At 40.9% G+C, this 22,196-nt stretch overlaps 2 protein-coding genes across 2 annotated transcripts; both read left to right on the top strand.

Moving 5' to 3' along the window:
- The first annotated feature begins 847 nt into the window (after positions 1 to 847).
- On the top strand, positions 848 to 14,165 carry rspry1 (ring finger and SPRY domain containing 1). The gene is made up of 15 exons (XM_085780043.1): positions 848 to 1,044; positions 2,204 to 2,842; positions 4,152 to 4,204; positions 7,376 to 7,488; positions 7,739 to 7,865; positions 8,388 to 8,446; positions 8,603 to 8,669; positions 9,595 to 9,726; positions 9,843 to 9,958; positions 10,072 to 10,215; positions 10,316 to 10,427; positions 10,758 to 10,860; positions 11,716 to 11,868; positions 13,419 to 13,523; positions 13,649 to 14,165. Exons 2-15 carry the CDS (start codon positions 2,445 to 2,447, stop codon positions 13,743 to 13,745), a joined length of 1,779 nt encoding a protein of 592 aa, XP_085636169.1. The 5' UTR covers positions 848 to 1,044; positions 2,204 to 2,444; the 3' UTR covers positions 13,746 to 14,165.
- Positions 14,166 to 16,921: 2,756 nt separating this feature from the next.
- arl2bp (ADP-ribosylation factor-like 2 binding protein) lies at positions 16,922 to 22,196 on the top strand. Its single transcript, XM_085780040.1, has 7 exons — positions 16,922 to 17,034; positions 17,346 to 17,427; positions 18,380 to 18,441; positions 18,568 to 18,674; positions 18,862 to 18,947; positions 19,201 to 19,297; positions 21,334 to 22,196. Exons 1-7 carry the CDS (start codon positions 17,016 to 17,018, stop codon positions 21,430 to 21,432), a joined length of 552 nt encoding a protein of 183 aa, XP_085636166.1. The 5' UTR covers positions 16,922 to 17,015; the 3' UTR covers positions 21,433 to 22,196.

The following is a 22,196-nucleotide window of genomic DNA, read 5'->3' as shown; positions in this document are numbered from 1 at the left end:
CCTGCAGCACACTGTTTAAATGCAGAGTTGTTTGACTTCATGGAAAACATGTTCATCCCTGACTGTATGCAATACATGTTTGTTGTAGTCTGTCTCATTTGTTACATTGCATATTGTGGCCCAGAGATGATCGAGATTGATCACATTTGTTATTATTTCACAGAGAAGAACGCTTTCATACTGTTAATAAATGTTCATTGACATTCAGTCAAGTGTTTCTCAAAGCCTTTGTCAGTCACTCAATGGCTCAGTGCAGATTCACCAGAGAAAACTAAGAAACTGAATCTCTGCATCACATTATTCTGTATTTCATCGGTATAACACATCAGCACACTATGATTCCTCCTCTGCTGTCAAAACCTGATGAAAACATCGTGTTTTAAAACATCTCGTGGTTGTTGATTGCGTTCAAGTCCTCTGGGACAGTCTGGCTTCAGGGTAGGTCTAGTTGCCCTCTAGTGTAATTTGGCAAACTTTATGCCTTATACCACATTTTAGTTTCATAAAATGTTTGCGTTGCGAGAAAAAAGGTATTTATTATGTCATATACAACAGTGGCATGCAAAAGTTTGGGCACCAAGCAGCAAAATGTCTGCAGTTAAATAAGTGGAAGAAGAAATGATCTCCAAAAGGCATGAAAATTAAACTGGACATAGCCTACTCTTTTGCAATATTTTCAGCAATATCAGACTGTTACTTTTGTTTTCTACAATTTTTATGCTTTCGCAACATAGTCTTTGTGACATAAAATGAATTGAATTGAACTGAATGAACTGAATTGAGAGAGAGAGGGGAGGTTTTTGTTTCATAATATGTGATCTGTACTAGACATCCTCCTCCTCCTCCTCCTCCGCATCCACACCAGTTAATGACGTCGAGCCTTTTAACGTTAGCTGTTGCTGCGGCTACGGAAGTTAGCACGCATTAGCATCAGGCAGCAGCAGCTAACGGCGGCGTCGCGTCGCGTCTTGGGTAAAATGTGTACGAGGTCCCCAGCTAACTAACGTCATGTGAATGTGATGATGTTATTGACTTCAAACAAAGGTGTGTTTCCGGATATACGCGGCTTCATATAACTGTACGTTTATTTATTTATACTTCGCCAGTGTTTTGTGTCACACGTTTTTAGTTCACGGCTAGTCATGTTAGCTTGTAACTTGTGGCTTCGTTTTTAACAGTGGTTGAATCAGAGGAGCTAACCCCGGCTATCAGCTAACGTAGGCTGTTGTTTTTTCTTCTTCAAGTTGTAGTATCGTATGTATGTATTTCTGATAAAATGAAAACACTGTAATATGTTACTGAAATGATACATGCGAGTTTATGAGACTTGGTTTTCATTTAGAAGTACTAATGTTCAATGTCTTGTCTGGTGGGTGGCTAGATTTTTTTTTAGCCAGCTAACCGAGTGATGAGTCTTGTTTGTCAACAATACAAAATGACTCCAAGTTTTGGTATATTAACAACACTGTAAATTTCACACAGTGTCATTTTCTATTTAAAGAGCTCACCTGAAGAGTAAAACAACAAGGCATCGCGTTGTAGCTACTTTGTTTGGGATAAACTAAGTAGCTACAACAACATTTATTGCCCGTCCTGGGTGAGGGATCCCTCCTCTGTTGCTCACCCTGAGGTTTTTCCATTGTTTTCCCTGTTAAAAGGGTTTTCCTGGGAGTTTTTTCCTCAGTCGATGTGAGAGTCTAAGGGCGGGGGATGTTGTCATGATGCTGTGTAAATCCCCCTGTTTGTAAAAACGGGCTATACACATAAAATTGCCTTGCCATTACTGAAATGATACATGCGAGTTTATGAGACTTGTTTTTTATTTGTTTAGCAGTACTAAATGTTCATTGTCTTGTCTGATTGGAGGCTAGATTTTTAGCCAGCTAACTGAGAGAGTCTTGTTTGTCAATAATACAAAATAACTCTTAGTTTTGGTATATTAACACACTGTAATTTTCCCACACGGTAATTTTCTATTTAAAGAGCTCAGCTGAAGAGTAAAACAACAAGGCATGGCGTTGTAGATGAACAGTTAAAATGTTGTATTTTTTGTCTAGTTTTCAGTATTTGATCACATGTATTGCTGAGCACAACAACTAGAGCAGATTATTATCAGCTGATTACTGATATCAGCTTTAATACTGGACCCAAGGGGCGAAGTTTAATTGTTGTTGTTGTTGTTTTGCTTGTGTTGCCTCTACAGCTGTGCAGCTGGACCCGGATCGTGTGCTGTCTATGATGCTCAGAGCTTTTCTCGTTGCATCACCTGACCCCTCCTGGTTCATTTAAAAAAGAAAAAAAAAGAAGAAGAAGCCATATAAAGTTATTGCTCCCACACACACCGGTTCCACATCTGTGCTTTGGCCACACAGTATGATCGTTTACACTGACCCCACCCGGCCCACTGGGGCAAGAGTCCCCCAAAACCAAGCTCTCCCAATGATATGATAGTAGCCGCCTGGATCACTTACTGTGCCTGCAGGAGCCTCGCAAGGGTTCTGCTCTTCCCTTCCTCCGCAAACTCCCCCCCTTCATTCTGGGAGACCCTCGCCAGCGTGGTCTCCAGCACTGGAACAATGGGAAACAGCTGCGTGTGCCGGGAGGACAGTGACTTGGAGGACCATCACCACGGGTCGACGAGGGCGACCCGGGGGCAAGCGAGGCGGGTGGATCACGGTACAAGTGTAGTCGCCGACGCCGGAGAGGCTCGCAGCAGCCGGCCCAGGGACCCGGTCAGGCCGCCGCGGCGAGGGCGAGGGCCGCACGAGCCGAGACGGAAGAAGCAGAATGTGGACGGCCTGGTGCTGGACACGCTGGCTGTCATCAGGACACTTGTAGACAAGTAAGTCTAGTCATGTCATTAATAATTTAAGGGCTGAGGAGTGACCGGAGAGTCAGAGTGGTCTGCACAGTTTTGAAATTCATATTCTAAACTTTGCCTGCTGTGAAATGAATCCTGACAGTGTCTCAGTTAATTAAAACTTCATGAACCAGAGTTATGTGGACATATTGCAAAGTGACTTAAGACCTTCTGTCTGTTAAAAGTGTCAGTCATTTAAAAAATATTGTCATTTACAAGTAGATATTTCCACATTCAAAGTGTAAGTACTGTAGCAGCAGTGCCCTGTGTACTAGTTCATTCAGTAGGTGTGTTGTCTGGGAATATTTGAGCCGTCTAATCTCGACTCTTGAGTCCTTTTCAATTTCATTCACTGAGTTATACGTCAATTAGAGCAAGAGGGGAATCAAATGCCACAATCACACACTCCACATTAGCTGCCCATGAAACTCAAACTCCTCTTGGCTTGGCGGCATCTGTCTGGTTGTCTCATTAAGAAATGTGTCCATGCTCATTTCTCAGATAACTTTAGAGATAATACTGAGATGCACAACTGCAGATTATTCATGTAGTAATTATTACATAGCATCACAAAACACTTGCCTAAAACATAGAAATGTAAAGGCTGTTGAAAGTAAAGGACACATTAGAGTAAAATCATTCTTTTAACAGCACTTTTCTATGATTAAATTGGGTAATTCCTTTGCAAATTCAACAGACTGAACCGTTTTTCTCATTTAATATGGACGTGATAAGGATGGTGCTAATTACTGCAATCAGCTGCTGCAGGTTTTTGTTCCTGTGTCTGAATTCTTCAGAGATAACTTTGTGTCAGTCAGTTTTCTCGCCATGACTCGCTGCAATGGGTGCAGCATGTTGAAATGTGCTGCTTGCTTCAGTGCTGCTGATCCTCCTCCTCCTCCTCTTCCAGCCGTGACAAGCAACAGTAATAGCAGCAGCAGCAGCAACGACGCCGCTCAGTGAAGTAAATCCATCACAATTATATGCTTGCATTCCTATCTGTGGGATGACATTACCGTCCGTCCATAGCCATTACTGGAATAATGGAAACCCAAAGGCTGAGTCGCTTGTTTTCAGATGCACTGATCTCAGGGCTACAACCACTTGAGATCTGTATATTGTGGTTGAATGCTCTTAAGGTGAAGGACCACGTCCACTTGCACATAAACCAACGCACATATCACTAAATGCAGTTTTTGAGTTTGTGATATTAACCATTTAGATAAACACTCCTCCTAACCTACAGTAGGATTAAAAAAAATCTTATTCTGTGTTTTATTTTATATTTCAGTGACCAAGAGCCTCCGTACTCCATGATCACTTTGCATGAGATGGCAGAGACAGGTAAGAAAAAAATAAAATGCACATTCACACACACACCAAGCAGCATTTTATCATGTCACCATCAAATTTCCTTGTCTGAAGACGACAGAAAAAGGAGTATTAACACGTTAAGTTTGAACATCAGAGGACTTTTGGACCATCAGTATTTAATGCCGCTGTTTGGCGTCTACATACCCACCCCCTTTATGACTGAGGGGCCACGTTTTATATACGTATGAGGCCTATTTCATGGCCACATTGGCGCTTGCTAGTGGGTACGTTTGCGCAAAGTACCTACAGTATCATGTGTCTTATAAACATTTAGGGCAGCCCTCTCTCCAGCCATCGGGAATGATTCTTAGCTGTTTACATTGAAGTCTGTGGCGTCCTGAACCCAAAGATGACATTTGTGCTCTAACACTGCTATCTAGTGGGCACTTGGACAAGCACCCCCCATGAAAGGAATATGTGATTGATGATCTTGAAGTTAGATTTTTCTCACTAAGAAGCATCCTATACAAATACACTGTAATACAGATGTAATTACTGTCAGTATTATTCATATTAATAATTAATTGTCAGAGTTCCTAATCTCCATTCAGAGGTCGCTTCTCTGGAGATCTGCGGCGCCTTATTGGTGAAGTGGTAGCACCAGAGTTAAACGTCTTAACTTAAAACAGGGTTCCTACACACAAGTATGGAAAGTATGGAATTTGATTTTATACATTTCCAGGTCTGTAAAAGTACGGAAAATGGAAACTATTGTATGGAAATATATTTATCTTAATACTTATCTGGGTTTGGTCTTATGTGAAGTTATTTGGGTTCATTAATTTGCATGTGCTATTAGCTACAATCTCCTGGAAATGATTTGGTATAATGGCATACAAATTCAGAATAATGATAACAAAATGATTAATTGCATAATTTACTTACACGATACGCATCTAATTACTCAAATGTCACAAATTATTTGAATTTTTTAAACCGAGAAGTCTGCAAATTAACCCCGTTAACAACCCTGTCAAAAGGTTAAAACAAAACAAAGACCAACGTGTTTCAGCTCAAATGAGCCTTAATCAGGGTTGAGGGAAATAAAATAAAAGGAAAACAAAAGGTTTGGACCAATTTGTATTCCCTTACTGTAACACCACCACCACCTGTCTGCTGCTGCCTCAGCGTTTCTCCAACACACCCACCGGCCGAGCTCAGGGGAACATGACACGACCTGGGACACGCACTCTTATGTCTTTGTTGGTTTGAGCAGTTGGACAGTAACTGATGAGTCTGATCCTTATTTGGGTTTTTGGTTTGTGTGTGTGTGTCTGTGCGTGTGTGTGCTTGAGCAATATGGTGACTGACGCTCCCATGCTGCGCGGGGGCGAGAGAGTGGTTGTTCTGTCCGCTTATGTGATAGCTTGTGTGTGTTTTTGTATTTTTTTTTTTTTGGGGGGGGGGGCTTGTTTTTCGTGCACATATGGCGTTTGATGCTCACATTGGTTGTTGTGGTGTTGTGTGGCTCGACAACAGCCAAGTCTGGTATTAGCTTGCAGATACTGAACCCTGAAGGCAGCCAAGCAGCAAGTCAGTCAGCCAAGCCAGTCACTTTCAGTTTGACATGTGCTATCGTGTTACATTATTCATCAGCAAGTTCTCCACTGATAGCGTCACAGACAGAGTGTTTGTTACTGACTCATCTAATGGACAGGAAATTGATGGGCTTTTTTTTTTTTTTTTTTGCATTTGAGCTGCGTCCAACACTCATGATACAAATTTCAACAGAATTATATTTGAGGTGCCTGGTTTCATTAAGACTAACCACCATGGGAATTGTTCCTTTTTCCTTTTTTTTTTAAATCATGAAGAAAACAGAGAAAAGAAACATCTGTCTGAAGATGAATACACTGTAAAAACAACAACATGTTGTGGAGATGCAGAGGCGATCTCGTCTGACATAAAGAAGAGACACGTTTGATTGATTCAAGACTCAACAAAAATCTGCCATTGTTTCACTTCACAGTAAAGTGAAAATAAAAATCACCATCTCTAATGAAAATGAAAAAGATCTGCCTGTATAATCTCATTATAATGTTTTTTTGCATGTCTGAAGTCGCAGGCATCTTTAGACCAGCGTGAAAATAAGATTCTGTTGATGATACATAGACATCAGACTGGTATTAATGCACAGTCCCGACATTGGGTTCATAAAGATGCAATGACATACTACACTTATAATAATAATAATGGCTTTAAGACACCTGTTAAAGGGATATTTGAACATTTTGGCAAATTCGCCCATTGAATTGTGTGTATGTAACGTTACGAGACAGTTATTTTTGAGGTATATTCATGCAAAGCCGCTGATGTGCATTCCCGTCGGGGGCAGTTTTTCGGCAAGCTGTCTCTGCATTTACCTCGAAAACAACTCTGTCTGGTAACGTTCTGTTATTATCTCATAGCGTGGTGAATGTGCAGGTCACAACTTGTCCACCAGAGCATTTTGGAGTTGTTGAATTGTGTATTTGATGAGTTTGATGAGGGTCAGGGGACCTGTACCGTTCACCTCCATTGTGTTCATTTAGCAGCTCACGTCTCTGCCCCGTGGATCTCACCAAGAAATCCCATTAGCCTCCGTAGCGTAGCTCTGAGCAGCTCGCGGCTCTGCTCCGCCGTTCTAAAAATAGCTTGCACCGACAATTAAAGGTAACGAACCTACTCCTAAAACTATAGGGATTAATATGGCAATGGGCGAATTTGCCAAATGTTGAAATATGCCTTTAACAAACGACACTGGAGGATGATCTGGCTTCACACTTTATTATTCTGCTGTAGAATAAATAAAAAAAAAACGTTCTGTTTACATTTCTTTACACCCATCCTAATTATCTTGGATGCCACCGAGCCCGGGATGTTTTATGGTTTTATGGTTGTTTTGATGAACGTTTGCACTCAGACGAGTGTAGCAAATTCCAAGCGAAGAAAACTCTCCCAAAAAGCTCGAAAAGGCGTCATTGCACGATTCAAACCCCATCAAAACTTGCCATTATTTACAGTGTGTAGGTTGTCGGATGTTCTTGTTTTCTGTGGCGAGACAGAGTCTTTCTATTACAGTTGTGAGTCATAGCATTTATAGGAACGGTCACATGAATTTAGACATTTGGAAGTCATATCAAACCTTTTTCCTCTCTTTAGATGATGGTTGGCTGGAGGTCGTCCAGTCACTGATTCGAGTGATCCCATTGGACGATCCGCTTGGCCCTGCAGTGATCACCCTTCTGTTGGATGAGTGTCCCTTACCCACCAAGGTTTGTGTCTTTTTGTATTTGTTTAATGTGTTGCATTTAGGTGAGATTCATTTTCTCCGAGTGTATGTGGGTGCATCCGTGCACTTGGCTTTATTACCTGGTTATTATGACCTGATCTATTGATAAGAGATATATGAGATATTTTGACTCTCCATCTTTCCTGTTTCTGACTTCTGGATTGTTTAATAGAAGCTGTGTGTGTCTGTGAGATTTTGTTTGAGTAACGTCCTCTCTCTCTCTCTCTCTGCAGGATGCTCTCCAGAAACTCTCTGACATGTTGAGCCTGAGTTCGGCCGTAGCGCAGCAGGACGCTCTGAACCCTGCGAAACACAGAAACACCACGGCCGTTCTGGGATGCCTGGCAGAGAAACTGGCTGGTACGGTCGCTCTTTGTTTACATACTGTACACACATATTCCTGATCACAAACATATTTACAGCTCTGGGAACCACTTCAAAATGTTCTCAATAAATCAGCATCAGATTATAAAAACCATTGCTGCGATTAAAAATTTGGGTGATTCCAACAATGTTTATTTCTGATCTCTTCCAAAGTAAAAAACAAAATTAGCTTGTGTTGTTTAAAAATGAATTTGAACTTGTTTTCTTTGCATTATTTGAGGTCTGAAAACACCAGTTTTGATCAGTTTCTTAAATTTTCCTCAAATAAATCCTCTAAATGACAATATTTTTATTTCAAATTTGGGAGAAATGTCATCAGTAGTTTATAGAATCAAACAAAAAAAAATCATTTTACTCACACACACATACCTACACCTAACAGTAATAACCAGAGAAACTGATCATTTTGAAGTGGTGTCTTAATTTTTTCCCAAAGCTGTATATTTTAAGAAGTTTACGTGTCTCTGAGGTTTACTTACTTTATCATCATCTTGACAGGACCAGCCAGTATCGGACTATTGAGCCCAGGAACCCTCGAGTACCTTCTAGAAAGCCTGGTGAGTGAAAACACACACATAGACACACACACACACACACACACACACACACACACACACACACACGCACACACACACAACCAATTGTAGTGGTCGTTCCTTAGCACATTAAGTTGGAAATAAAGGCCACACACTGATGACTGTTTCTCTCCTCAGAGCTCGGAGGCCCATCCCACTGTCATGCTGTTTGCTCTCATCGCTCTGGAGAAGTTCTCCCAGACCAGTAGGTTCACTCCGAGTTTTCACCTAAAACCATTTCAAAATAAAGGTTAAAGGGATACTTCACCCAAAATCAATAATTCACCAATTTTCTACTCACCGTCATGCCAAGGAAGGGTTTGGAGAACTTTCAGAGTTATCAAAACACTTTAGGAGTTCCAGGGGGGGTCCGGCTGGCAACGGATCTTCATATAATGGCGGCGGATAGAGTTCACTTTTGAATCGTCCAAAACACACACTATGAAACATCCAGATACCTCCATACTGCTCGTCCGTACTGACCCAAGTGTCCTGAAGCCGCCACATGAAAAAGTTGTTTGGAAAAAATTAATTTGATCTCTGTTTTTAGCCTTGTTGTAGCAGTAGCTCCCAGCGGCTCTGTTGATGTTTGTGCGCATCCGCAAGATTTGTTGCGAGATGTTCGTTCGTTGTTGTAAACCATTGGATGTTTGCAGCAAATCTCACGCAGCCACTGGGAGCTACTACTACAACAAGGCTAAAAACAGAGATCACATAAATTTTTTACGAACAGTTTTTTCATGTGGCGACTTCAGGACACTTGGGTCAGTACGGACGAGCAGTATGGAGGTACAGTATCTGGATGTTTCATAGTGTGTGTTTTGGACGATTAAAAAGTGAACTCTATCCGCCGCCATTATATGAAAACCCGTTGCCAGCCGGACCCCCCCTGGAACTCCTAAAGCGTTTTGATGACTCTGAAAGTTCTCCAAACCCTTCCTTGGCATGACGGTGAGTAGATGATTGGTGAACTATCGATTTCGGGTGAAGTATCCCTTTAAGGAAGAGACAAAATGAACACAATGAGTGATTGATCCTTCTAACACTTTCTGTCCGCTAAAGTTGTTTTGTTTGTGTTTGTGTGTTTTATTTAATCGTTCTTCCTCACACTCGCCTCTTCTCGCCCTCAGGTGAGAACAAACTGACGGTGTCCGAGTCTTGTATCAGCAATCGACTCGGTGTCCTGGAGTCGTGGGCGGAGCATCCCGACTACCTGAAGAGGCAGGTTGGATTCTGTTCACAGTGGAGCCTTGACAACCTGTGTGAGTAGTAGCAGCCCTGTGTTTTACTTTTTTATTTTATTTTTTTAAACATGAAGTATTTGTTTGAGTCCAAGAAGAAATAAATGTATACGATATTTGCTCTGTCGCCCCCTCAGTTCTTAAGGACGGTCGCCAGTTCACCTACGAGAAGGTCAACCTCACTAATATCAACGCCATGCTCAACAGCAACGATGTCAGCGAGTACCTCAAGATCTCTCCCACTGGACTAGAGGTCAGTCTGTGTGTGTAGTTTATAAAAAAACCCAGCCACATTCATGTTTTTATTACTTCAGCCTAATGTGAATGATCTATAAAAAGTCCGATGAACGTTTCCCTCCTTTTCAGGCTCGGTGCGACGCCTCGTCCTTTGAGAGCGTGCGTTGTACTTTCTGTGTGGATTCGGGCGTCTGGTACTACGAGGTGACCGTCATTACGTCGGGCGTGATGCAGATCGGATGGGCCACCAAGGACAGCAAGTTCCTCAACCATGTAATCCTCCTCCTCGACGTGTTTACTCTTCAACCTTTGCACATTGTGGCTCTACTCTGCAAACATGTACTTTAAATATGTTGTGTTATGTGTGTTGCAGGAGGGTTATGGAATAGGAGATGATGAATACTCATGTGCCTATGATGGCTGCAGGCAGCTCATCTGGTACAACGCTCGCAGTAAACCTCACTCTCACCCCTGCTGGAAAGAGGGTACGCACTAAACGCACATAAACACACTGTTATTACCTAGGACTACTGTTGTTTTTCAATGTGTTAATCAAAGACGTTTTGTAATCGTTGCCACTTTGAACAGTACAAGAGAGAAAGAGAGAGACACCACGCTTTTAAATGTCAGATTCATTTGTCTCCAAGTAGATATTGTTTTTCATGTTTTGTGATATCGGTGCCCACATGCCGCTGTCATCGCTCCAGCATTCACGCTCTGATTTACCTCCCACATGGACGGAGGGAGGGATAATGGTAATTATAGCAGGCCGGTGCTTTATTCTGCTGCTGCGTCTCTTTTTTGTCCCGGTTTAGGAGATGCCATTGGCTTCCTGTTGGATCTCAGCAAGAAGCAAATGATCTTCTACCTGAACGGACATCAGCTGCCTCCAGAGAAACAGGTCTTCTCGTCAGCCACGTAAGTTCACACCGTGACGCCAACCTTCCTGTCCCATCTTCTCTTAAAGGACACTTCCAGGCAAATTCAACCTGGGGCTCTAGTTTCCTAACATTTTTTACTTCTAAAAGAATGAATCTGAAGATTTTCTTTTTAATTGCTCCTGTTATGAAAGTAATTCTGTCTGTCCCCGCATCGCCACAGCAGCGTATAATGGGAACGGACGGATCTTAGGTTGTTTGCATCCCACGAAACCACAATTTTTTTTTCACAGACAGCGTCAGATGACTTCAAACATACACCGAGGGGTTTGTTAACTACAAGAAAGCCGACATGTTTGTAAACAGAGTTGTAATACAAAGTCTCGCACAAGAGGTTTACAGGTAGTCTGAAGCCCCCGTTTGTTTATCAACAAAAGAATATCAACTGAGGCACGATGTGTTCGTAGCAGTAAGATTAACTTTGGCTATTGTTTATTTTACCTGTAACATACCGAGAGCATCAACTTGACTCTGGTGTGAGACTTTGCGGGACTTTGTAAAAATCTTGAAGTAAACAAACCCCTGTGTATATTTGAAGCTATCCGATGTTGTCTGTGAAAAGAAAATTGCTGTTTTCTTGGATGTAAACAGCCTAAGATCCGTCCGGTCCCATTATACGCTGCTGCTGCGATGCGGTGACAGACAGAACTACTGCATCACAGGAGACATTAAAAAGAAAATCTTCAGATTCATTCTTTTAGACCGAAAATATTAGGAAGCTAGAGCCCCAGGTTGAATTTGACTGGAATTGTCCTTTAATTCTCCTTTAATTAATTGTCCCTTTTTTGTTTTTTTTTCTCCCGCTCCACCTTCACCTCCGCTTCGCCCCTGGCAGGTCGGGTTTCTTCGCTGCCGCCAGCTTCATGTCATACCAGCAGTGTGAGTTCAACTTTGGGGCCAAGCCTTTCCGTCACCCACCTTCTGTCAAGTTCAGCACCTTCAACGACTTTGCTTCGCTGCTGCCCAGTGAGAAGATCATCCTCCCCAGGTACAAAGTGACACAAACGGGTCCTTGAAATACTTTTCGTACTTTTTTGTGTCTACGGCCACTGTGTTGTCTAAAGCAGACAACACAGTTTGGGAGGGGCCGTAGGTAATGGCGTCGTCTCACTCCGCCGTCCTTTGACCAGTGAATCATTTGACATTATAAAAACATGACTCATCGTTTTCGGCTACATTAAAGCAGCTCTTTAGACTTCTTGTAAATAGAAAGACTAAGTAGCGACTTTATTTAGAACAAACAGATGCATTGAAATCAACAGACTAATGCAGTGGGGTAGGTGCATCTCCTTTGTAGTCTAATGCTCTACGATACCACAGACCTTTCTTGTTTATGTCTCTTCACTTTGAGGTTTGCAGCATCCATTGAGCTCCACCGACATCAAACAGTTCTATTAATGTTACTGATCATACTCGTGTTTAATAAGATAAAATATTTGCCATTGTCAACACCTCTCTGGTGCAGCGTCAACAAAAACTGAATATTATAACCTTGACAAAGAAACAAATGGCGGCGTTGTTTGTACGGCATAAAAGGTGTCCACAGAAAAGTTACTGAACTTTAATCAAATGTATTTTTATGCAGATATCGAACTGAGCTTTATGCACTTAGTGAAAAATTGGTAACTGGACCAAAAAATGATGATGTGCAGTGCAAGAATTTGGGATTTTTGTGCAATTTTTAATTTACTCATGCATCAATGAATTTTTTAAAACAGTCATAGCTTTGTCATAGCTTTAGTCAATTTATATGTCATAAAAACTATTAAAGGGATAGTTCAACATTTTGGCAAATTGGCCCATTGCCATAATCCCTATAGTCGTAGCAGTAGGTCCGTTACCTTTATTTGTCGGTTCAAGCTGCTTTTAGAACGGCGGAGCAGAGCCGTGAGCTGCTCAGAGCTACGCTACGGAGGCTCATGGGATTTCTTGGTTTCCCTCATCAAACTCATCAAATACACAATTCAACAACTCCAAAACGCTCTGGTGGACAAGTTGTGACCTGCACATTCACCACGCTATGAGATAATAACAGAACGTTACCAGACAGAGTTGTTTTAGAGGGAAATGCAGAGACTGCTTGATGAAAAACTGCCCCCGACAGGAACGCGGATCAGTGGTTTTGCATGAATTTCCCTCTAAAACAACTCTGTCTGGTAACGTTCCGTTATTATCTCATAGCGTGGTGAATGTGCAGGTCACAACTTGTCCACGAGAGCATTTTGGAGTTGCTGGATTGTGTGTTTGATGAGGGAAACCAAGAAATCCCATGAGCCTCCGTAGCGTAGCTCTGAGCAGCTCGCGGCTCTGCTCCACCGTTCTAAAAATAGCTTGCACCCACAATTAAAGGTAACGAACCTACTGCTATGACTATAGGGATTATGGCAATGGGCCAATTTGCCAAAATGTTGAACTATCCCTTTAAAATAAATCAAGCCAGTGTGATGTCTGTAAAGGGTTCAACATGTCTACATTTTTACAGAAGAAGAATATCATGCTGATCTGTGTTGTCGTTGTCTTGTTTTGTGTGTTTCCCAGACACCGGCGTCTGGCCTTACTAAAGCAGGTTAGCATCCGAGACAACTGCTGCACGCTGTGTTGTGACGTCATGGCTGACACGGAGCTGCGGCCCTGTGGACATGGGTACGTGTGCATCTGACAAATCTTATTAAAAGTCCATTTACAATCAAGGCAATTCATTTTTTTCTATGAATGCATAATAAAATCTTCCCGTGTTGTGTCTCCCCCCCCCCCACGTCTTCTCACAGTGGTATGTGTATGGAGTGTGCCTTACAGTTAGAGACGTGCCCCCTGTGCCGCCAGGACATCCAGACCAGAGTCAGACTCATTGCACATGTCTCCTGACACACTCCCTGCCCCAACTCTAGTAAGGAGAGACACACGAGCCCTACTGCCTCCTCCTCCTCCTCCTCCAATCCCCTCTCACCCAGCGGGGCTGCGAGGGCGCTGCCACCAAGCTGTGACGACGCCAGAACCGCCAGTTCTGGTCAGAAGAGGCGACGACGGAGGGGTGGAGAGAAGAAAGAGAGGAAATGAGAGGAGGGGAGAATCGAACCACAGCTTGCCCCCGCCCGCCCCACCCACCGCTGCCCCAACCCAATCCCCTCCTTCCCCTAAAGGAGCATTCCCTCATTTACTTACCTAGGTCTCCTCTTTTGTATCCTTCTGACAACTCACTGCAGGAGCTGGGCCAAGAATCATCAACTTTCTACAGACAGCGTGTTTTGTTTTTTTTTCAGACAAAAAAGAGCAGACGTGAGGAGCAAAAAAAAAAAAAAGAAACAAAAAAAAGAAAAGAAGTGACCAGTTTCCAGACAAAACCAGCTTCTCATCTTCAAGCCCACATGCGTAGAGTTATCAGACGTCCTCTCGCTGCGCTTTCAGCCCAGAGGCTTCGACTATGTAACGACATCACCACCGACACACACACACACACACACACACACACACACACACACACACACACACACACACACACAGACACACAGACACACAGACACACACAAACAAACACACACACGTCTGCAGATCTGAAAGGGCTGGGTGGCTGAAAAAGAACACAGCCTTTCGTACAGTATTAAACTCAAGGTACAGATAAGTTTGAGTATGTATCACACTGTCATGTTTCAGGTTATAGATATTCGAAATTGTTTTTTTTTTTTGTTTTGTTTTTTTGAGGTAGCATTTTCATTTTCTTTTCTCAAGGTCGTACCCAAACCTGTCCTTCTGATCAGCTTCTCTTGTCCGTACCGATCGATCGCCCAGTTGGTTGGGGTTTGCCAATCTGAATAAAAAAAATTTAAAAAAAGACGCCAGAGTTTACTCTCGGCGTGAGAGAATTTGAATTTTTACAAAGGATACTAAACATAAAATCAGAAGTTAAACAAAAGAGAGAATGTCAACAACGATTATTGTTTCACAACCGGTAAGAAAACGACATACTTGAATCTGTATAAGGACTTCACTGACTCTCAGCATGGCTGACCTCGCTGCTTTTTGTGCTGTATTGTCTTTTGCTCCAATGTTGATCTTTCCTCAGTCTTAGTCACGTCGGTCACAACAACAACTACAGCAAATAAACACACACAGGGATTCAAATTGACATAAATTCATATTCGAGTGCTCATGTTTGAGAGGCAGCACCACCCTCTGGAGTCTGTTCTGTGTTGCTTGATTGCAGCGGTGTAACTAAGTCTTAATTTTTGTTTGTGATTACAAACACGTGCGTCTGTATCAAGACGCCGATTTTCAATCCGCAAGATGTGACTTAATTATGAAGTCTAACAGATTATGAACACTGATGTAGAAACTTGGAACAGGTTTTGTTGATTGAAATTGTTTTATCAGCGGTAAATCAGTAAATTCTTTAAAAACATGTGCGAAATGTTTACATGAATCGTCTTTACTCGGTTATCAGTTTACGAAATATCCCGAGTCTGTCTCTTTAAAATGTTGTAACTGTGGGGAAAATCCTCAATTTCAAATAAACAGAAAGAAACTACCCACCGCAGCACCGGGGCGTGACGTAGAGAAAAAAAAAAGATGATTAAAAATGTTTGATTTGCTACAAATCAACGACATTCTTGGTGAGATTGATCGACTACAGTATTGATCCTGTCTAAACACGTTTGGAGAAGGCGTCAGATTGAAGGTGTTTCTTCCAGATGACGGGTTCTGACTAGGAAATGTGGTTTCCCACTGTGCTTTATATAACAGCACATCTCTCTGCTCTCATGTTGCCATTTCTCTGTCTTTCTCCCTACGTCTTCAACCATGTGTTTTCCACCTGTCTCTTTATCCTGTACTTGAAGTATCTCTGGGTTGACTGAATGATATTTATCTTTTTGGAAACAGGTGACAAAATGAACTTGAGGGAGGTCGAGAATCAAGAAAAATTCTATTTAGAAAAACAAAACAATGACACGTCAAATGAAAACAGGGAGTAATTATGATTTTCTTTTGGTCAAACAGTTTATGAAATAGTATGAAATAGTTCTTACTCCACCAAAATGCATGAACAAGGTCTGTAAAATCATTCAGCCTATACTGGAATAATTTATTAAAGACAACATGCATCTCTCAGTACAACAAATGACTGGTCTGTTGCCCATTTGTTACCTTGTATTTCTTGGAGCACCTTATACATTTAGGTGAGAGAAACTGTATGGTTGTCCCCTCAGTTGGAGATGAACTTTGCGATTGTAAAGAATAAGTTGTGAGGTGTATTTAAAAAAAACATCTATAAAGGAATTTTGCCCCAGAGTTCCCAAAGATGTGATTTATTGAAGAATTGTTGTTTCCTGGATTGTGATATTTGTAATAAATGTATGGTCATGTGATATATTTTGTATGACTGACTGTCTGCCTATATGCATCTCAAATATCCTTCTCTCATCAGATTATCATAAATCTATAAATTATCATTCTTCTGTGTGCTATTACTTTTATTTGACTACTACACATACCTTCTTTGTTTAAACTTGAATATCATGTAGGCTGAAGCCTTCATTTACAGTAATGTAGAACGGATAGATCAAAGTATCACTATACTATACAAACTTTAACAAACCAAAGAAGTTTGAAAATCCTGTTACCCATGGCATTTAGAAACAATAAGTTGCAGTATGAAAAACCCGACAGAGAATAGAATAGTCTTTATTGTCATAGCACACAAACTGGACAGTGAAATTGGTGAGGCATCCACCTCCATTGCACTTATAAATAAATGATCAGGACATACTATTGCACTGTTAGTGAGAAAAAAATGATGAATAATGTGAGAAGTGGTCCCTTATTGCACTATTATTGCACAAATTAGTAGAATTATTATTATAGTATTAGTAGAGAACATGAAGAATTGTAAAATAGGTGCACCAACTGATACCAATACCAATACAGATACCAATATTTATTTACCATTTTCTACCATCTAATGTGAGGCTCCAGCTGCAGCACATAAAACAGGAGGAGAAATAGGAACCAATGAGCGCAGGTTGTTGTGTTCCACCGGATGGAACACAGAGGCGCGCACGCACGCACGCACTCGCCGTTTCCTTGGTAACAACATTACGTCCACTATTTACCACCGGCGTCACCTCTTCATTTAAAAACAACATGGACATCCAGGAACTAAGTAATTAAATTAAATTCACTAAACGAACATTAAGTGCAGCTTAGGGAACATGTAAATCAATAACTTTGTATTAGAAATGTAAACGAAATGTCGCGATAACTGCTCGTTTAACGCTACATGTGTTCAGCTAATGTTAGGCTAACGTTTACTTAGCCAGTTAGCTAACTAACTAACTAACTAACTAACTAACCAAGTAACTAATGATGTCCAGTCAATTTTCAGCTCGTTTGTTTTATATACAGTCTGTGGGTGGGTAACGTTGTTAAAACGTGCATGTTCAGGTGTTCCCTTCCTCCCTCGTTGTTCTCCAGGTGTCCAGAGCCGTGGAGATAACATTGAGGAAGAACAACAAGAAGAAGTGGACTTGGACGAGGAGGACCGTGCTATCTCCAGGTGGCTTTTCCTTTTTATTTCTGTCATTTTTGACTTAATTAGGTTGGGACTTGGTTATTACATTCATTTTCATGGTCCAGGTCTCATATCTGCAGCTTCTCCATACAAACTTTTATGCAACAGGCCTCGTTTACACACTACACTTACGCATTTCTTATTTTCTTTTTTTCTTAGTGTGAACAGTTAAGATGAAATGACCTCCAAAAGTCATAAAGTTACAGATGACACATTCCCTTTACATTTTTAATAACATATATATTTTCATCTTTTACATTTTCAAAATGACAGAAAAGGAAACAGGTCCCTCAGCAAAGGCTTGGCCACCCTGCATAGTTAGTACCTAGCAGCCCCCCCTTTGGAAACGATCGTAGTGTGTAAATAGTAAATATCTTGTCTGATACCTTGGTCAAATTTATCTGAGAGCTCAAGTCTCCTGGGTTTCCCATTCTTGTGCAGGCTGCTGCTTTGTTTCCCTTTTTTCCCTTCACTCTAAAATTGTAGAAAACAAAAATAATACACTGATATTGCTTCAAATATTGCAAAAAGAGTGTTTCATCTGTAACTTTATGCTTTTTGGAGATCACTTTATCTTTCACTTGATTAATTGTTCACATTAACAAAAATTTTGACCAGGGGTGCCCAAACCTTTGCATGACACTCACCTACTAAGATTGACTTATCAACGACTATCCACTTTATTAATCTTGGGACAGTAGTTATTCTACTACTACTACTACTACTATTTACTTCAACTGTGCATAATTTAGGTCTGAGATTTGAGATTTGTTCATCCCTTCTATATTATATCTATGGTTCAGGGCTCCTTGTGATATTTAAAGCTTTTAATTTGAAAGGTGGCTATGTGCTAATTTAGTAATAACTGCTTTAAGTCAAACTTATTAATTCTGCCTTGAAATGATATGATCTTTATCTTTTGCATTCCTCCCTCCAGTTACTCTTCTGCAGATGTCGCCTTTGATGCTGTTATTGGCTGCATAGAGGACATTATAATGGGTAGGACTAGAGATACTAGAGATTTATTTATTATCTGTTGACTTTTCTCAATGTCTTTCGTCAAAAATAATTCTTCAGCAAACCTGAAAACTTTCAGTGTCCTCCTGTCCATGTCTTTTATTACAGAAAATGAGTTTCAGCAGCTTCAGCAGAGCTTCATGGAGAAATACTACCTCGAGTTTGATGACTCAGAAGAAAACAAACTCAGCTACACACCCATCTTCAACGAATATGTGCGTTTTTTTGGGGGCAACTGTCTGTGTCTGTCTAATGTAACGCACCTGTCTTCAATGACTATGATATAACTGATTTATATTCCCCTGTTAAATGCTAATACACAGTTAGCTTCAGCAATACAACAGTAATTCAACTATAGATCAACTAAGATCACCTTTATATAAGTTATTTTATGTTGTGTAGGTGGACCTGCTGGAGAAACACCTGGAGCAGCAGCTGATGGAGAGAATCACTGACTTCAACATGAAGACCTTCACAGAGCTGCTTATGTAAGATGTGAAGCTATTTCATTCTGTCTGTTTCCTCTTATAGCAACTCATTCATTTTAATTCATTTAGTGGTCTTGATGGTGTCTCTGACAGGAACCAGTCAGCTCACACACACACACACACACACACTGGTTTGTCTGATGCACCTGTTGCTCCTAACATATATTATCTTTCAGCATGCGGCCACTAGATGGCAGAGCAGGACATTTGAAAACAGGAGGAGATTCTCAGTTTGTCTCTGGTTCATCTGCAGGCAGCACAAAGAGGAGGTCTCAGATGACATCTTCGACATGCTGCTGACGTTCACTGACTTCATAGCCTTCAAGGAGATGTTTCTGGAATACAAAGCTGTGAGTTGTTTTGAAGCTGAGCGGCCCAACACAACCTATTATTATTATTGTTAATGAAATGAAATAATATGAATTTTTCTCTCATCAAATTGGCAGAATGACAGTTGATGCTATAATCGATAATGTGAATTAGTTTCTGTGGGTTCACAGTTTTAATATAAAAATCACAGCTTGCTCCTGCACTCACACAAGCTCTGTTTAATGGGTCATCGTTTCAGTCTATTGACCTTCATCAGGACCAACATTTTACACTTGTTGTGTGGCTTCCTTTTATCACATCAGCACACGTATGCAATTAGTTTATTACTGGTGTGTGTGTAGTTATCAGAGGAAGTGACATCATCACAAAAAAGGAGAGAAACTCATGGCTTAAAGCATTCGATTAAATAACAATACATTCTGGACCGCAATAGAAAATGTATAGCAATCTAGAAAAGAAGAGAAAAAAAGGATCAAATATAAATATTATTGGTAACACTTTACAATAAGGGTCCCTTAATTAACGTTAGTTAGTACATTATTAAGCATTAATATATAAACCAATGTGTTAATTAATGCTGAGTAATGCATACATAATGATACAAATTACATTATTCAACTTTTATTATTACTTAATAATTTATTAACTAACTTTGAGTAGTAAACATTAATTAACCTTATTGTAAAGTGTTACCTTATTATTTTCACCAACATCTTATATATAAGGAAAATATAGGCGGAAAGGGTTCACTGACTCATTAGATCCAATAACTCCAGGGGGCAAAGACAACAATGGAATTGAATTAATTGATGTTATTTGATGGGATGATGATATTATAAACTTTTTTGCACCACATGAGCATCATGTCATAATAACAGCGCTGTGGACGAGGCCTTAATAAGATAACACTTGACGTCAAGTCTTGGATGAGCTCAAACTTTTTAAATCTTAATGAGTCCAAGACAGAGGTTATTTTGTTCGGAGGCAACATGTCCCCTGATAGCTCTGCAGATTTCTTGAGTCCCTTGAACCCTAAAATTAAATCTTCTGTTAAGAATCTTGGTGTAGTCTTCGACAGCCAATTCAAACTAGCCAATCAGATCAGTGCTGTCGTTAAAGCTAGCTTCTTCCAGCTACGTCTTCTAGCCAAGACCAAGTCTTATTTCTCTGCTGCAGACTTTGAAAGGGTGATCCACGCCTTCATAACCACTAGATTAGATTATTGTAATTCACTGTATGTTGGTCTGGATCAGTCCTCCCTCAATCGTCTGCAGCTTGTCCAGAACGCCGCCGCCCGCCTCCTCACTGGCAAGAAAAAACGAGACCACATCACGCCAGTCTTAGCATCCCTCCACTGGCTCCCGGTCCGTCTTCGTATCGATTTTAAACTTCTCTTAATTGTTTTTAAAGCACTTAACAGTCTGGCCCCACTGTACCTCTCCGAGCTCCTTGTGCGCCACACCCCAACCAGAACCCTAAGGGTCGTCAACTTTTACTATTCTGGTTGTGCCAAAAACCAGACTTAAGTCTCGTGGCGACAGAGCCTTCGCAGCCGCCGCCCCCAGGCTCTGGAATAGCCTCCCCCTCCACATCCGGTCCTCCCAGTCCCTGGAGACTTTTAAATCGTCCTTAAAAACCCACCTTTTCCACCTGGCGTATCATTCAGCCTGATTTTATGTTTACCCCGTGGGTTTTTCTCTCCTTTTTATCTTTTTATCTGCCTCATGATTACCTGCACTGTTTACTTTGTCGTACTTTGTTTTACATCTATTGTATTAGCTGCTACTGATGTTACTAACTTATTATTGTTGCTGCTGCACTAACTTATTATTGTTGTTTTATCTAACTGTCTACCCTCCTATGTGCAGCACTTTGGTCGACTGCTGTCGTTTTAAACGTGCTATACAAATAAATGGTGACTTGACTTGACTTGACTTGACAAAAAATATTCCGGCACCAAAAGAAAGTACGCACATATAAATGTAATGTAAACTGTTAAAATATTAATTAACTGTTGTTTGAACCTCAATAATAATACTTTTGTTTATGTTTGCAGGAGAAGGAGGGAAGAGGTCTGGACCTGAGTCAGGGCCTGGTGGTCACATCTCTGCTCCCTGCAGCCTCCAAACAGACCAGCTCCATTGAATCACAGTGACACACACACACACACACACACACCTTGCCTCTTCCTTCATGTGTACAGTCAGGCCTCCAGAAAGTCGTTACCTTGTTGTCAGTGGTGTTTGTAACTTTTTTTTTTACTCTGATGTCGAGCTTCAGGAGGATCTAAATCTAAATCTAAATTTGTAATGGCAACTACATATCTGCATCCCTGCGTTCTTCATGGTGGGTGGGATTGTACATGTGTGTTTAGGAGCATCTCTGTGGTTAAAAAGTAAAGATTTTGTTGTTTTTTTCTATGCCCTACAAACTGCACTGGACTACAACCATACTTTTATTCACATGAAGTCTCATTACGATGAAACATTGCTGAGTTCTGCTCAGATGGAGAGAAGGACTCTGAATTTCTGGTGCTTGTACAAAGCCATTGCCGCCGACAGTCAGACAAACATTTAGTATAATTGACTGTTCCCTTGTCCATTGTTTTTTTTTTTTCATAAGACAAGACTTTAGCGGAATACATTTTGTGAAGTTTTAAATTATCTTTTTAGCGTGAAAGCTCATTGGATTGAGTTTTGTGCCTGTGAAAGTGATTTTGAATGTAAATAGTGATTGTTTGTGTGTGCGTGCGTCTGAAGATCCACAGTATAGTTTTCAGTACAATGTCAAAGTGTTTTCTACTTGTCTTAACATGACAGTTTTAACTTTAAAAGTATATTTATGTCATTGCTGAAGTACTGTTTATGTCACATTTGTTTAGTGAAAAGATATTTCCAAATAAACAAGTGAAAAGCCTCA

The sequence above is a fragment of the Trachurus japonicus genome, chromosome 6, assembly GCF_045865225.1.
Source record: "Trachurus japonicus isolate A0001 chromosome 6, Traja_1.0".
Classification (NCBI taxonomy): Eukaryota; Metazoa; Chordata; class Actinopteri; order Carangiformes; family Carangidae; genus Trachurus; species Trachurus japonicus.
Note: the sequence above shows the minus strand (reverse complement) of the source record. Positions and strands in the feature narration are given on the sequence as shown.

Coding starts and splice junctions, on each gene's coding strand:
- rspry1 (XM_085780043.1), top strand. CDS start 2,445: ATGATAGTAGCCGCCTGGATCACTTACTGTGCCTGCAGGAGCCTCGCA. Junction 8,447..8,602: donor AGTACCTTCTAGAAAGCCTG/GTGAGTGAAAAC, acceptor TTCTCTCCTCAG/AGCTCGGAGGCCCATCCCAC. Junction 11,869..13,418: donor GAGAAGATCATCCTCCCCAG/GTACAAAGTGAC, acceptor TGTGTTTCCCAG/ACACCGGCGTCTGGCCTTAC.
- arl2bp (XM_085780040.1), top strand. Junction 18,442..18,567: donor CATAGAGGACATTATAATGG/GTAGGACTAGAG, acceptor CTTTTATTACAG/AAAATGAGTTTCAGCAGCTT. Junction 18,675..18,861: donor CACCCATCTTCAACGAATAT/GTGCGTTTTTTT, acceptor TATGTTGTGTAG/GTGGACCTGCTGGAGAAACA.